Source organism: Chiroxiphia lanceolata, chromosome 10 (assembly GCF_009829145.1).
Source record: "Chiroxiphia lanceolata isolate bChiLan1 chromosome 10, bChiLan1.pri, whole genome shotgun sequence".
Lineage (NCBI taxonomy): Eukaryota > Metazoa > Chordata > Aves > Passeriformes > Pipridae > Chiroxiphia > Chiroxiphia lanceolata.
Window position 1 is genome coordinate 16,696,578 of NC_045646.1, and position 15,563 is coordinate 16,712,140.

Here is a 15,563-nt window from a genome sequence, read left to right on the forward strand (position 1 = left end):
AGAGATTTTTAGTGGACCCTAAAATTCTAGAAGAAAGTAATAACAAGTCTAGCACCCTTTTAACAGAACAGTCAGGTACACAAGAAAGTGAACAAAGTGCACAGAGATGTGGTAGAGGAGAGAAAGGTTGGGGAAAAAAGAGCCATTAAAGCTATAAAAGTAGTGGATGGCAGAGGAAAAAAAAATCAACAGCCTATGACAGTCACCTGAAAAGAATAGTGTTTTTTTTTCTTACTGCATTAAGGGTACATGTTTAGTCTTAACTCCTACTTTCACGCCATTTTTGCAGCTAGATGAGAATTGAAATGTGAACAGGTAAAGGTGGCTGCAAGAGAAACTAATGTTCATTGTAATTTAGAGCAACACTTCTTCTTTAGTTACTTTTGGATCCTGGCAGTGGCCTTCCTGGGATGCCATTCCACCAATGCAGCGTTACCAAAACACAGGTTTTGATTATCCATCAAAATATGATCCACTTTACTCTGCCAGGTTTAGTAGTGACACTCTGAGAACTTATTGTCTCAAGCACTTATGAGATTACCCCATGTTAAATTAATCTTCAACAACTTCCTAAGGCAGATAAAAATTAGGAACTTTGATCCTTATCTGTTCTATTACATCCTTTCTTTTATGTCATATGCTCTCTTCAAGAGCATAGTTAGTTCCAATATATTCTGAGGTGTGTGATCTGAACATGGGATGATTAAAGAGTACTGCAGAAACTTGATTGTATGGAATTTAGGATTTGGACATGGATACTGAAAGAACAACCTCAATTTTGTTCTCATCTATTGAAGATTAATTTTTTGTATGGAGTCAGCCATAGGTATTTATACAGGGAATTAAAGCCTTGTCTTTCTGCCAGGATATTCTATGATGTGAACCCCTTTGCAAATAATTGAAAGTCTGAATTTTCAAAATTCAAAGCAGGGGGAGTATTTAAATACAAAAAATAAGGGTACATTCTTCTCTTTGTGCTCTGGTGTGACGCTTATGTACCTTACAGAGAAGTGCAGTATTTCAGAGCTTTGGAACTCACAAAGCAAGAAAACAATTCCAAGATGTGGTCTGGCATGATGCAAACTATCTCTAAAAAATAGTTTTCGAAATATGCTGGAAGTATTAGTTATTGCTTGTTACTTCTGCTGGGCAAAGGACATGAATCTGTATGTAGTTTGAAAGCACTTCTGGGATATTTACTGAATCCCCTTGGTTACCAGATAAGAACAACCAAATTTTATTGTATCTGCAAACCCAGTTATTATTGAAGATAATGTTCCCAAAGTGAATGAAACACAGTTAAATACACTGTCTGCCCACATACTGTGGACAGGACACGGTATGAATGGAATGAAAGGCTCAAGGGCAGTTGATTGGACATTAGGAAAAGGTTCTTTACTGAGAGGGTGGTTGGTCACTGGAACAGGCTCCCCAGGGAAGTGGTCACAACACCAGGTCTGTCAGAGTTCAAGGAGTGTTTGGACAATGCCCTGAGCCATATGGTTGGGTTTTAGGTAGTCCTGTGAGGAGCAGGGATTTGGACTTGATAATCCCTGTATCTTCCAACTCCAGAAATTCCTTGATTCTAGGACTGTCTCCTGCTTTTACCCTCAAATCATGTTCACTTGTGCAACACAATGCAAACACGATAGTGGTTATCCTCCATCAAGAGATCATTCTACTTCTACCTACATATCAATGAAACACCTGCCAAGAGAAAGAATGGAGCAGAGCAAATACAAATTATTATTTAATATTAGTAAGCTTACCTACTAGGTGTAGAATGTGAAAAAGTGTTACATATGTTCTGTGCACAAACATGTGTTTCTGTGCTTGGGAAGGTACAGGGAGAGGAGGTTTAGGAGCTGTTGTCCTGCCACAGGACCTTTTAGCCATGGATGCCCTCTTCCCACAAAACATACTTTGTCATTAATGACAGCCATGATAGCTGATCTTAATATGCCTTTGGGCTGCAATTCTCTCCCTCAGCTCCATGGTGTGGGCTGGGGGGAGAGGTTTCCTGTCGTTCTGCTTGCTGGAGGATAGACAAACATTTGGTTTGAAGTAAGCTTTATCTCTGTATGTATAATGGATATATCAATACAAATCTGTTTTTGTCATGATGAACTATAGTGTGAAGTGTAGGAAAGAATGTGCTGATAATATAGGTTATTGTTATAAGTTGGATTGTCTTTCCTTCTCATTCTTTGTGTTTTACCAGCTAGACTCTGCTCCTACATTAGAAATTGTTATCTTGCGTTTGGTAAATACCTTTAAACAATGCTCTGTTTTACCATGTTATCTGTAGGATAACGTGAGAGGGTGGCTTGCAGTGCTGTTTGTTGCCCTTTCAGGGTTCTCCATGTTTTTCTGTAATTGTTTTGAGGGAATTTTTCACCTTTTGATCAGGTAAATGCTCATCTCAAATAATTGTACAACCATCATCTACCTGGCAACAAACTTTGTAATGCAGATGTATTAGAAAAAGCCTACTAATTATTTGTTCCTTGCTTGGACTTACACAAATCCAAACGAGACTCTAATTTTATATTGAATATTAACCTTAAAGAGTAGGTGCGAGCACTGCTGTGGCGCTTTCACCTCTGACCAGCTGGGGATCAGCCTGCTCGGGTAGGGCAGTGCCAGCAAAGGGCTAATTAAAGACCCCCCCTGCGCGGGATGCCCAGGGTCACCCATCATTAACAGCACTAGGGAAAATCAAATCGACCCCCAAAATCAGCACGCCGACCCGGCAGAGGGCGGGCCCGCCCCCGCAGAGGGCAGCATTGAGCAGGGGATGTGCCCGCACGGCTCCCGCACTTGTCCCCGGCGCCGCGGGCAGAGCCCGGACCGCACGGCCGCTCCCGCTGCTTGTTCGGTTCAGTTCAGCACAGAACGGCCGGGGACACGCGGGAACCGCCGCACGGCCCGGGGGGAGCTGGGCGGGGACCCGGCCTCGCCCGCCGCGGAGGCAGCACCGGGCTGAGCCCCCGCTCCCGCCAGGGCCCTGCCGGGGACCGGCGGCGGCTGAGCCGGGCGGCTCCCGGGAGCGGAACGAGCCGCGGCCACGCGGGGCGAGCACGGCCCCGCTCCCCCCGCAGCGGCTCCGCGCCCGGAGCTGCCCCGCCGGGGCCGCGGGCGGGCAGGAACTGTTCCCCGGCCGGCCGAGCCCGGGAGCCGCCACACTGCAGAGGCCGCCGGCGGCGGGTATAAATAACACGGCGCTGAATGGCGTCTACGCCTCCTTTACTACGCGCCGCGCCCCAGCCCGGCCGGGCGCCGCCGCCGCCGTGACGGACGGGCCGCGGCACCAATGGGGGCGCGCTGGCGGCGGCCCCGCGGCCGCGCTGAATGAGGGCAGGGCGGAGGGCGGGGCGGCGGCGCTGGCCGGGAGCCCGGCGGCGGCTCCGGGGATGGTCCACGCACTGGCGCCGTCACGTGTTGTTCTCCTTGGAGTGAGCCTGAGCCGCGGCGGCGGGCGGAGGGGGCTGGACTGGCGAGCGCGGCCCCCGCCGCCTGTTTTGGTGCGGGGCGCCGGGAAACTCCGAGGAGAAGCCGGCGGAGAGGAGCTGCCGCGGCGGTGCCCGCTCGCCCGCCGGGCTGGGGCACGGGAGGGGGCCGCGCCGCCGGCCGCTGAGGCGCTGCCGCCTGGAATGAAGAGGAGGAGGAAGAGAGGATGTTCCTTCGGCACTCGGGCTGCCTCCCCTCCCGCCGCTGCCGGGCTGCGCCGCGTGTGGAAATGGCACTTTCTCTGCCTAACGAGATGGGACTGAATGGGGTCGCCAGCCTCCTCCGCACACACGAGCGGGAGCAGCAGCCTCGGCGCTGATATTTGGGGAAGGGAGGTTGTGTTGTGGGCGCCTTTTTTTTTTTTTTTTAATTTTTTTTGTTTGTTTTCTCTTTTTTGGGGGAGGGCGAGAGGGGGGAAAGCAGCGTGTATTTTGTGGGTGCAAACCCGGGACTTTGCAAAACAATCTCCGCCCCCGAGAGGATATTTAATCTGCAACAGAGATCGCTGCTCGCGGAGGCAAACTTGAGCCGGGGAAGGGGAGCAGGGAGCGGAGGAAGGGGACCCCCGCCCCGCTCCCGGCCCCGCCGGAGCCCGACCCCTGCAAAGGAAGATGCGTCTCTCCCGGCAGCTGCTCTTGGGACAAGACTTTCGTCTGGACTGATCGAGACTGGACTTTTTAAGGACGAGCTTACCCATCTAAGGGCGATTTGGGCATAAACAGCAACACAAACTCTGATTTGGTGCTGGAAGCTGCCTCGGCCACTGAACAGCTGCTCTCACCCTGCTTCTGTCCCTCCCCCGTCCTGTTCTCAAAAGAGGATCCTGAGCTATTTTGCCGGTTTTTTTTTTTTAATTGTTGTTGCATGAATTTTATTTTAGGTGGTTGCCTTTTACGGCTGGCTTGTCTGTTTTGGGGTCTTGCAGACTGCGAGCTGCAGTAGCAGCTCCACCGCCTCTCGTCATGGCTAGCCCCACGGATAATAACGAGGGCTTCTTCTCAGATGTCAGAAAGGTGGGTTACTTGCGCAAACCCAAGAGCATGCATAAACGATTTTTCGTGCTGAGGGCAGCCAGTGAGTCTGGACCCGCCCGGCTGGAGTATTATGAGAATGAGAAGAAATGGAGACACAAGTCAGGGGCCCCCAAGCGCTCTATCCCACTAGAAAGCTGCTTCAACATCAACAAACGGGCTGACTCCAAAAACAAGCACCTGGTGGCCCTCTACACCAAGGACGAGCACTTTGCCATTGCAGCTGACAGCGAGCCTGAACAGGAGAGCTGGTACCAAGCGCTGCTGCAGTTGCACAACAGGGCCAAGGGCCACCACCACCTCCATCACCATCACCACCACCACCACAGCGATGTCACCTTTGGAGGCAACAGCATGGGACTGGGGGAAGCAGGTGAGGACAGCTATGGTGAGGTAGCCCCTGGCCCAGCTTTTAAAGAAGTTTGGCAAGTAATTCTGAAGCCTAAGGGCCTAGGCCAGACAAAGAACCTGATTGGCATCTACCGCCTGTGCCTGACTAACAAGACCATCAGCTTTGTGAAGCTCAATTCAGATGCGGCTGCTGTGGTGCTGCAGCTGCTCAATATCCGCCGCTGTGGTCACTCTGAGAACTTCTTCTTCATTGAGGTGGGACGCTCAGCTGTCACTGGGCCCGGTGAGTTCTGGATGCAAGTGGATGACTCAGTGGTGGCTCAGAACATGCATGAAACTATCCTGGAGGCCATGCGAGCCATGAGTGAGGAATTCCGGCCCCGCAGCAAGAGCCAGTCCTCCTCAAACTGTTCCAACCCCATCTCTGTGCCCCTTCGCAGCAGGCACCATGTCAACAACCCTCCACCTAGCCAAGTGGGCCTCAGTCGGCGGTCCAGAACGGAGTGTCACGGCCACTTCTCCTGCTGGTGGTGGAGGTACAGGTGGCAAACCCAGCTCTTTCCGGGTTCGAGCATCAAGTGATGGGGAAGGCACAATGTCAAGACCTGCCTCTGTGGATGGTAGCCCAGTTAGTCCCAGTGCTAACCGGACTCATTCGCATAGACACCGTGGCAATCCAGGCTCCATCCTCCACTCAACCACAGCCGGTCCATCCCAATGCCTTCCTCGCGCTGCTCTCCTTCAGCCACCAGTCCAGTCAGCCTGTCATCCAGCAGCACGAGTGGCCACGGCTCCACCTCAGACTGCCTGTTTCCACGAAGGTCCAGTGCTTCGGTTTCCGGCTCCCCTAGCGACGGTGGATTTATTTCTTCTGATGAGTACGGTTCCAGCCCATGTGACTTTCGCAGCTCTTTCCGCAGTGTGACCCCTGATTCATTGGGACACACCCCACCAGCCCGGGGTGATGAAGACCTCAACTACATCTGTATGGGGGGGAAGGCCACCTCCTCTTGCTGCAGCTTGGCAGCCCCCAATGGCCACTTCATCCCACGCACCTGCCACCCACAGCAGCAGCCCCGCTATCCTAGTACGCCCTGCTGTCCTCGAGGTGGTAGTGAGGAGGTTGCCGATTTAGAGAAGGCATTCAGGAAGCGGACTCACTCTGCAGGCACTTCACCCACCATCTCCCACCAGAAGACACCCTCACAGTCTTCAGTGGCCTCCATTGAGGAGTACACGGAGATGCTGCCTTCTTACCCCTGTGGCAGCAGCCGGCTGCCCTCCTACCGCCATTCAGCCTTTGTGCCCACTCACTCTTATCCAGAGGAGTGCCTGGAGATGCACCACCTGGACAGTGGCCATCATCGGACCAACTCTGCCCCGCACACGGATGATGGCTACATGCCCATGTCACCTGGTGTAGCCCCTGTGCCCAGTGGTGGGGCGCCCCCAAAGGGTGGTGACTATATGCCCATGAGTCCTAAGAGCGTGTCGGCTCCACAGCAGATCATCAACCCTGGCAGGGGGGGCCGCCACCCTCCAGCCACAGTGGACTCCAACGGCTACATGATGATGTCCCCCAGCGGCAGCTACTCCCCCGACAACAGCTCTGCAGGCTATGGCAAGATCTGGACAAATGGTGCCGGCCACCACCCAAAACTCTCGGTAGAGAGCAACGAAGGGAAGCTCCCTGCGGCGGCAGCGACTACATCAACATGTCCCCAGCCAGCGGCTCCACCACCAGCACCCCGCCTGACTGTTACTTCGGGGATGCGGGGCAGCCGGGGGTGGAGGAGGTGGCCACGGCAGCGCACCACAAACCCATCTACTCCTACTTCTCGCTGCCGCGCTCCTTCAAGCACGTGCACCGGCGGGGCGGCGGCAGGGTGGCCGAGGAGGGCAGCCCCAGCCCCGCATCGCGCTCGGCTCCAGCCGCCTCCTCTACGCCGCCGAGGATTCGTCCTCGTCCACCAGCAGCGACAGCCTGGGCGGCGGCGGCGGCCCCGAGGGCGGCCCCCCTCCGCAAGCGCAGCCCCCGCGCAAGGTGGACACGGCCGTGCAGACCAAGGGCCGCCTGGCGCGGCCCACGCGGCTGTCGCTGGGCCCCAAGGCCAGCACCCTGCCCCGGGCCCGCGAGCAGCCCCCGCTGCTGCTGCCCCCGGAGCCCAAGAGCCCCGGCGAGTATGTCAACATCGAGTTCATCGCCGGCGAGAAGCCGCCCTTTCCCTCGGGCGCCCTGGGCATGGCCCTGCCGCCGCCGGGCAGCGAGGCGGCCGAGGAGTACATGAACATGGAGCCGGGCCCGCCGCGGGCCCCCTGCCCGCCCGTCGCCGCCGTGCGGGCGGCCCGGCCCGGCCGGGACTACGTGGCGATGCAGCGCGGGGGCGCCGCGGCCGCCGGGGGCTCCTGCTCGGACTGCGCCGACAGCCCGTCCCCCGGCTCGCCCGCCCGCCCGCTCAGCTACGCCGAGGTGCGGGGGGGCCGCGCCGCCCCCGAGAAGCCCCGCCGGCGGCCGCCACCGCGGCGTCCCCGGAGCTGCCGCGGCCGCCGGCCGAGCTGTCGGCGGCGCCGCCGCGCTCCTCCTCCCTGCTGGGGGGCCTGGGCACGGGCAGCGCCTTCACCCGCGTCAGTCTCAGCCCCGTCGCAACCAGAGCGCCAAGGTGATCCGCGCCGACCCGCAGGGCGGCCGGCGGCGGCACAGCTCCGAGACCTTCTCGTCCACGCCGAGCGCCGCCCGCGGGGCGCCGGGCGGGCTCGGGGCGCCCTTCCCGTGCGGCGGCGCGGGGGCGCCGAGGAGGTGAAGCGGCACAGCTCGGCCTCCTTCGAGAACGTGTGGCTGCGGCCCGGCGCGGGGGAGGCGGCCGCCCGCAGGGAGCCGGGAGGCGCGCCCGCCCTGGAGAACGGGCTCAACTACATCGACTTGGACTTGGTGAGGGACTGCGGCCACCGTCGCCACCACCACCCGCACGCCCCCGCCGAGGCGAAGCAGCCGCTGCCGCCGAAGCCCCCGGGGCAGCCGCGCGGGAGCGGCCACTGCGGCGAGGACCTGAGCGCGTACGCCAGCATCAGCTTCCAGAAGCGGGAGGAGATGTAGGAGCCGGGCGCCCGCCGGGGAAGGTGAGCCGGGACTCCGGCTGTTCAGGGAGTTGAACAGCCCCGGGAGGCTGCGGGGGTGCCACGCGGTGGGTTGGTTTCCTTGTGCCTTTTGGCCTCAGTGCAGCGTGTTTTAGTGTCAAAAGCAACCAGACGCCCGGCATCCCTGCGGGTGTCCAACTGCTGGCCCGCACCTGCGTGGGCCTGGCCGTGCTTCGAAAGCACGCTTGGATGCTCCTGTTCAGCTGGGGATACAATGCTGTGCGTACGGTATTGCCACGTTTTTTGCTTTTCAGAATTAGGTGTGCTTCAAAAGTGTGTGGGTGTGAAAGCAAGTTACCTCTGGCTTTGGTCTGGAAACGGGAAACTCCCGTTGTAATCCTAGTTTGGCCAGTAATCACACTCGTGGCCAAGGGTAGAGCAGTGAACCGTGCCAGCACGTGTTCTCCCGTGTGCAGAACACGCCTAACAGCATCCACCTCGCGGGGCTGTGACCGGTGTTAATTCGGTTTTGTTGGAAGGTGCTTTGAATTTGAAAACAGCCTTCAAAGTCTTTAGAGCATTGTATCTGTCAGTTGTGTTTCAGTTGATACTAAGTGTGGCTGTCCCATGCACCACAGTGTTACAAACAGCATAAGAAATGGGCCTTAAGAACTGTCCCTGGCATTGACTGATGCGTTCTGTTTCTTCCTGAAGCTTTAATTTTTAATTCGGGAAAAACTTCTACCAGGCTGTTGCACCTTGATTACAGATGTGTAAGATGAGTAGGAGCATTGTTGCAAGCAGTGCGATGTTTCTGTTGGGTGGGAGCTTCATGCAGCACGTAACAAATGTATCTTGTTTCGAGCTCACAAAGCGCACCTGTGTGAGCCCTTTTGTGAAAGGTGAAGAGTGTTTTCACTTTCAGCAGAAGACCAGCACTGCAGATAGTTATCTAGTTAATCTTGTCACTCGATTTTAGCGAGGGATTTAGGTTTACTACATAGTTGAGCAGCAGCAATCACTGTAGCTTAAGTAGTTACTATGAATACGTGCAATACACTGGAGATGAATCTCTTACCGCTGTTTACATCGTAAGTTTAATAACCTTACTATTTTTATTGCTTGTTCACTGTGCTTGAGGGAACACCGAGGGCTGGTGTTGGTACCACGCCTGTGATCATATATTCACCATTTTTAAACGTTGTCCAACCTTATAACCTGAACTAAAGCAAAACAGTCTCTTCACATTTGCTACTTAGCACTTGCTGCTGTTGCCCTTTAGAGCAGTGCAATTAGGTGTTAGCTTAGGTGACCTGGGATTACCAGGTTTTCAAAGTTCAAGGTAAGGTTTAAGATCAGTGCAAATATTGATGGTCTGATTGAAATGGCAACTGGTAGGAAATGATTATTTTTGTGGCTACCTGACAGGAGTGTGCTGACTGTCACCATACAGGGTTTGTGACCAAATATACACAAACTTACACAGCCACACCGTCTCTCTGTTCTGGGTGTGCTTGCAAGAACTCTAGACTGTTTTTGAGCTGTTTACAAGAACAAACTTACACAGCCACGTCTCTCTGTTCTGGGATGTGCTGCAAGAACTCTTGTTTTTGAGCTGCCTCTTGTTACCCTGGGAATCTGTATCTGCTTAGGAGAGCGTTGGTGTTATGAACTCTTCAGGAGAGAATTTGCCAGAGGATGCAGAAGTTGTGCAGCAAGTCACTTTGCTGGGAGCATCGCTGTTCCCCCCTGCTGTGCTGTGCTGAGATGAGGGGCAAGTCTGTGTGCAGGGATATGAGAAGGCAGGTCTGGGGGGGGAGCAGTGTCATGACTGTTTGCTTACACAGTTTTTTTTTCCCAATTGCACTGCTTTCCTTTTGCTATAGACAACTTATTTAATTGAACTATGTGTCATCTTTAACATAAAAGCTGTGTCAGTGCTCTCCATGGTGGTAGGTAGGTGCCTACTGTGATTATGCTGTTCAGTGAAAGATTAGGATGTGGAAAACCTAATATCAGAACTGGCTGAAAAATACCATGCAGATGTTTTTCAGGGCAGCATTGTAAAAAGTAGTGTGTAATGGAGTAATTGCTGTTTGAAGTTGGTTCTTATTTCCCAAAATTAGGATTGGACTGAGCAAGCACAGCAGCTTCTGGGAGGCAGGGGAAGAATCAGGTTGTAATTATATGGGGAGTTTGTAGCCATGGCTGTTCCCTTTCCCTTCCCACTATAAAGCTGTGTTAGTTGCTTGTTACTTTCTCAGACATTAACCCTTTAGACTCTTATTTCCCAGATTTCTTGCCATGAACTGAAGCTTTCCTTGCAACATTCAGCCCGACTAGCCCATCTGTTGAGCATGTTAAGGAAAGAAACCCAATGATGTTTTGTCTGTGTTAAACAAACAGCTATTTTTACAGCTGTTTTTTGCATGTCCTTGTACTTTTTTTGCTTTGGAGGTGAAACTTAGTTTTGCCAGGGGAGTTGGCCCATGTAGGTTATACCTTATACCATTCTTGAGAAAATCTGCCTGGAGGTGAGCGATTTACAGGACTGCAAGCAGTCTGTTTGCACATGCCTGAAAAAGTTGTTGAGCACCTTCAGCCAAACCATTCCCCTGAAGACTCCTGGTGCAATAGGGGTGCTCCAGTTCCCAGAGCTTTGCCTGCTCTTCCCAGCAAGCAGCCAGGCTGTCCAGCCTGGGTCAGCTTCCCCTGTGCTCCTCCTGGCAGGTGAGGCTCTTTGGCTGAGGGTGGGGAGGTTGTGGCTGTTGCTTCTCCTATTGGTGTCTGAGCAATGTGGAAGAGGAAGGAAAAGCTACTTGGTATGTTTGCAGGTACAGCTGAGAAGTGAAAACTCTGGAGCTGGGAAGGGAAGGTGAAGCTGCAGGGATGAGAACAAGGGATGAGGAAGCCTGCACTAAGTACCCTTTCTTTACTCTCCATCTCTTTCATGGGTTTTCTTTACACTTTTAATTGCAGAATTGGCAATGGGACTACATATGCACTTTTTTTTTCTCCTCTCCGTAGAGCAGTTTTCCACCCTCGTAGGGCAGCCTTCCACCCACCCCAAAGGCCAAAGCTATCTGGATAACTCTTGTTTTATCCATTGTGGAATTTTCTGTTTTTGCAGTCTACAAGACAAGGACCTCAAATGTTGGCCATTCATCTAATGGGTAAAATGATTGTTGCTGCTTTACTGCAAGCTAGCTAACTCCTTTCCTATTCCCTGCTCTCCTGTCCTTCCTCGCCAGCTGCCTCAAAGTTCTTCAGGCATTAGATTCTGAAGTATTTTTGACTTCTTTCAAGTGTGGTTATTCCTCTTAAGATTAAGGATACTGGCTGAAATAATCAAGTTGTTTCCCAAATTTAATTGAAAACCATTTCTCTTGCACCCACAGCATTCCTCTGCACTCTCCCATCCCATTGCTTTCCCTGTCATAAATTCTTGGCTGTTTCCAAACAGCTGGCCCTGCCCTGGCTCTCTTCTCTCATCCTGTTAAAAGTGCAGCAGTTTCAATGCAGTTCTGAATGCTCTCCTGCCCAAACATTTACCTCTCCTTCAGACAGCTGGGTACTGTTATGTGTGTCTCGCCTAGCTGGTGACTCTTTGGTGCTTGGATACTCTGATGAGTGGACTTTTGTGCTGTAGCTGGAAGGCCACGTTGCTGCAGTCGCCAGGTCATGCTCGGAAACAGCAGCCTGTGACATGGAGAAAGTGAGGGGAAAGAGCAGTGTAGCTCTAAGGCATTTGCTTCCCGCTTAGAGTTTTGCATGCATGGATGTGGTGGGCTGACCCTGGCTGGACACCAGGTGCCCACCAAAGCCACTCTATCACTCTCCTCCTCAGCTGGGCAGGGGAGAAAAATGTAACAAAAAGCTCACGAGTCTCATGACATAAGGGCAGGGAGAGATCACTTACCACTTACTGTCACAGGCAAAACAGACTGGACTTGGGGAAATTAGTTTTATTACCAATCAAATCAGAGTAGGATAATAGGAAATAAAAACTAAATCTTCAGACACCTACCCCCCACCCCTCCCTTCTTCCTGGGCATAACTTTACTCCCCATTTCTCTACCTCCTCCCCCCAGCAGCACAGGGTATGTGAATGGGGGTTTTGGTCAGTTCATCACACTCCTCAGGGGGAGGACTCCTCACACTCTTTCCCTGCTCCAGTGTGGGGTCCCTCCCATGGGACACAGTCCTCCAGAAAACTTTTCCGATGTGAGTCTTTCCTGTGGGCTGCAGTTCTTCACAAACTGCTCCAGCATGGGTCTCCCATGGGGTCACAAGTCTTGCCAGGAAATCTGCTCCAGCATGGTCTCCTGTCTCCACAGGGTCTTGGGTCCTGCCAGGAGCCTGCTCCAGTGTGCGTCGCAGCCTCCTTAGGGCATCCTCCTGTTCTGGTGTGGAGTCCTCCGCAGGCTGCAGGTGGATATCTGCTCTACCATGGACCTCCATAGGTCCTCCATGTGCCTGGAGCACCTCCCCCTGCTTCTGCACTGACCTTGAGGTCTGCAATGTGGTTTGACATATCCAGATGGTCTCACATATCCTCACTTCTCTCTCTCTCTGCAGTTGTGCAGTCCTTCTTTCCCTGTCCTAAATATGTTATCCCAGAGGTGCTGCCACTGTCACTGATGGGCTTGGCCTTGTCCAGCAACAGATCCCTCTTGGAGCTGTCTGGCATTGGCTCTGTCAGACATGGGGGAAGCTTCCAGCAGCTTCTCAGAGAAGCCACCCCTGTAGCCCCCATTCCCAAAACCCTGGCACAGAAACGCAATACTACAGGTGAGCAGATGTTGTGGATCTGCTGTGGATCCTGCTTTTGGGATCGTTGTGAGAAGGCTCCTCAGATGAGCAGGGGCTTTGAAGATGAACTGCTGATAGCTTGTGCTCTGAGCATATAGTCAAAAGATATTCCAAAAAGGAAACTATGAGATGTTGGCTCTGGAGAAGCGGGAAAGGCTGTAGTAGGATAGTACCATGAATCCAGGTATGTGGCTTTGATCTCCAAAGCTTCAAAGCCTCATTTCCATTTTGTTGATGAGTTTGAGAACTCCTGAAAGTTGAGTGCTAATAACACTGAACAGAATATGTGTAGTGCAAGCAAGTGGTAACTTGGCTCACTTGCAGCTTTGATGGTGCCTGTTTTACCCAGTGCATGGGTGGTTTGGGCTGTTTTGGTGATGTAAGAAAATGGAATACAGTACAACGGGAATGCAGCACAATGGCATCTATGCAGTTGTTAGGCCTTTTGCCTGTATCCAGTTAAAGCAAAACACTACTAAGGGAAGAACTAAACATTGTGTGGGTCTCATGAAAATGAACATGATGGTAAACAGAAAATTACTAATGTAGTTCTTGTGTTATATACGTGGGTTTTATTTTTGTTAGGACACTGATTGCTTTTTATTTTATTTCTTCATTAGTTTTCAATAGTTGGGTTCTTTTTCTCAAATTAAAAAACTTAAGGTGGAGCAACAGAAACACAGCAGATCACAGAATCCTAGAATATGCTGAGTTGGAAGGGACCCACAAGGTTGCCGAAACAAGACTTGTACAATTAAATTAAGTTTCTAGGGAAAGGTTGTTTCCAGAACTGAAGAACAGAAGTTTCTGTAATTTTGGGTCACCACCAAGGTAAATACCAGTATGTTATGAAAGTTTTCCATGCTTTATGGGTATTACTGTAGACAAACAGTGCATTTCTTACTGTATGCACACACCACTTTTCCCATAGCTAATTATTGCCAAAATTGAGCCTGTGTCTCCACATACTTGCGTATTTGCAGTTCTTCTGTTTAACAAGACCACAAGCTTATAATTAATGGCTTTAGGTGTTTCTCTTTTGTCTTCCTGGCTTAGAAATTGAAACTGAATGATTTATAAACAAATTCAGATAATTATGAAGTACTATCTGGACTTCTTTAGCACACATTTAATTAATGTTTAAACTGGTTTCTGAATGTGGTTTAAATTTAAAAATGAAACAGGACATTGCAGGGTGAGGATGATGCTCATTTTTAACTAGCAACTGTAGGGAGATCATATGTTTCCTTAGATAACACTCATAAATACAGAATTACAACTCAAATAAAATGCAGCAAGCACCTGTGAAGTGGGAATGTTATCTGACCAATGTCTTGAGTATGTTGTGTTTTCTCAGGACTGCTTTATATTAGCTAAAATTTTTATATTCATTAGGACTGTAGAGTTTTCATGACTTCATAAATACGTGAGTACAAGTACTGAAAGTAAATGTACTTGAATATTCTTTTGAGTAAGTTGCACTAAGTGCAACTGTAGCTTGTTTGTGAAGAAAGTGGGGTGGCTTTTTCCAGTTTTTTGAAGCTCTGAAAGTGGATCTGTTCAGAATTGATTACTGTGTAAATAAAGTCATGTAAGCTGTAAAAAATAATTTTAGTCTCCAGTGATATGGAAGAGAAAGAGAATTATTTTCCAAAACTAATTTTATTTTAGGTTTAACCTCTGTGCCAGGTCTCAATAGAAACTGATAACTGCATTTGATGACAGTTACACAAACCAGTACTCTTAAGAGAAGAGAGGAAAAAGGAGGGGAAAACTGTTCATGGGACCTGTGCTATGGCTGGAAGGGAGACTGGGGTTGCTGACTTAAAACAGTGGGGAAGTTGAGGTACAGGTTTGGAGCAGCTGTGGAAACTGGGATGGGAAGGAGATGGAAATGAGAGAGAGAAATTACTGGGGGACCAGAAAATTATGATATGATGATGTAGATGGAGAGAATTGCAAGGTGCTTGGGGTCTGAAGGGAATTGGATGGTGATACTTGAAAGTCTGAGTATAGAGAAATGTGGACAGCCTGGATATACACAGGGAGTTAGAGGCTCATTTTGCACTGTACTGCAGTTTTCTGAAGGTGTTTTTGCTTCTGTATTTTTCTTTTGATCTTTGTTACTGGGATAGACACTCTGTTTAGGAAGCACATGTGTTCCTTCCTTGTGATTAGATTTTGTTTTAGTATTTGGATATTCTGCTGACCTTAACAGGATGATGTAAGGTAAGGAGAATTTGCTTCCAGCTTTTCTTTCCTGAACTGTTTGTTTTGTAGCATCCCTGTCATGAGCAGTAAACCGCAGGTATGAATCTGAATTAGGTACAAGACAAATCAGAATGAGTGAATTTTAACATTAAACCCCCTTGATTTTATAAAATACATATAATAAAAGGAGAACTATATTCACACAGGTTCTTTTAACTGCAGTATTTCTTCTTTACACTCTACTACTTGGACAGTTATAAATTTGATTAAAAAGGGGTTCATTATTTTAATAATTTGCCCTATTGATTAGTAACTATAGATGCCCATATATTTTTAAATTTAAAGAATATATTGTAAAAGCAAATTTCAAATGACAAAGCTATTTTGACTTGCTACAGCAGATCTTGTGTTTTTCATTTTGTGGTAAAAGCTGCAACACAAATATAGTAATGGAGAAACATGTCTGAATTCTCAATTTGTACATGACCTGATATGCTCGAGTACCTATTCACAAAAGTGAGTAGCATTATCCTATTTTTAGATAATTTTGAGTTTTTATAAATGGTGATTGTG

The 15,563-nt window shown here is 50.5% G+C and overlaps 1 protein-coding gene across 1 annotated transcript in view; it reads left to right on the top strand.

The window, feature by feature from the left end:
• Positions 1-3,460: 3,460 nt before the first annotated feature.
• The window catches only part of IRS1 (insulin receptor substrate 1), a 50,157-nt gene continuing 38,054 nt past the window's right edge, over positions 3,461-15,563 (top strand). The window contains 8 exon segments of the mRNA XM_032697856.1: positions 3,461-5,395; positions 5,397-5,566; positions 5,569-6,576; positions 6,579-6,791; positions 6,794-7,390; positions 7,393-7,530; positions 7,533-7,670; positions 7,673-8,009. Coding sequence (XP_032553747.1) covers positions 4,473-5,395; positions 5,397-5,566; positions 5,569-6,576; positions 6,579-6,791; positions 6,794-7,390; positions 7,393-7,530; positions 7,533-7,670; positions 7,673-7,986 — 3,501 coding nt within the window. The 5' untranslated portion in view covers positions 3,461-4,472 and the 3' untranslated portion in view covers positions 7,987-8,009.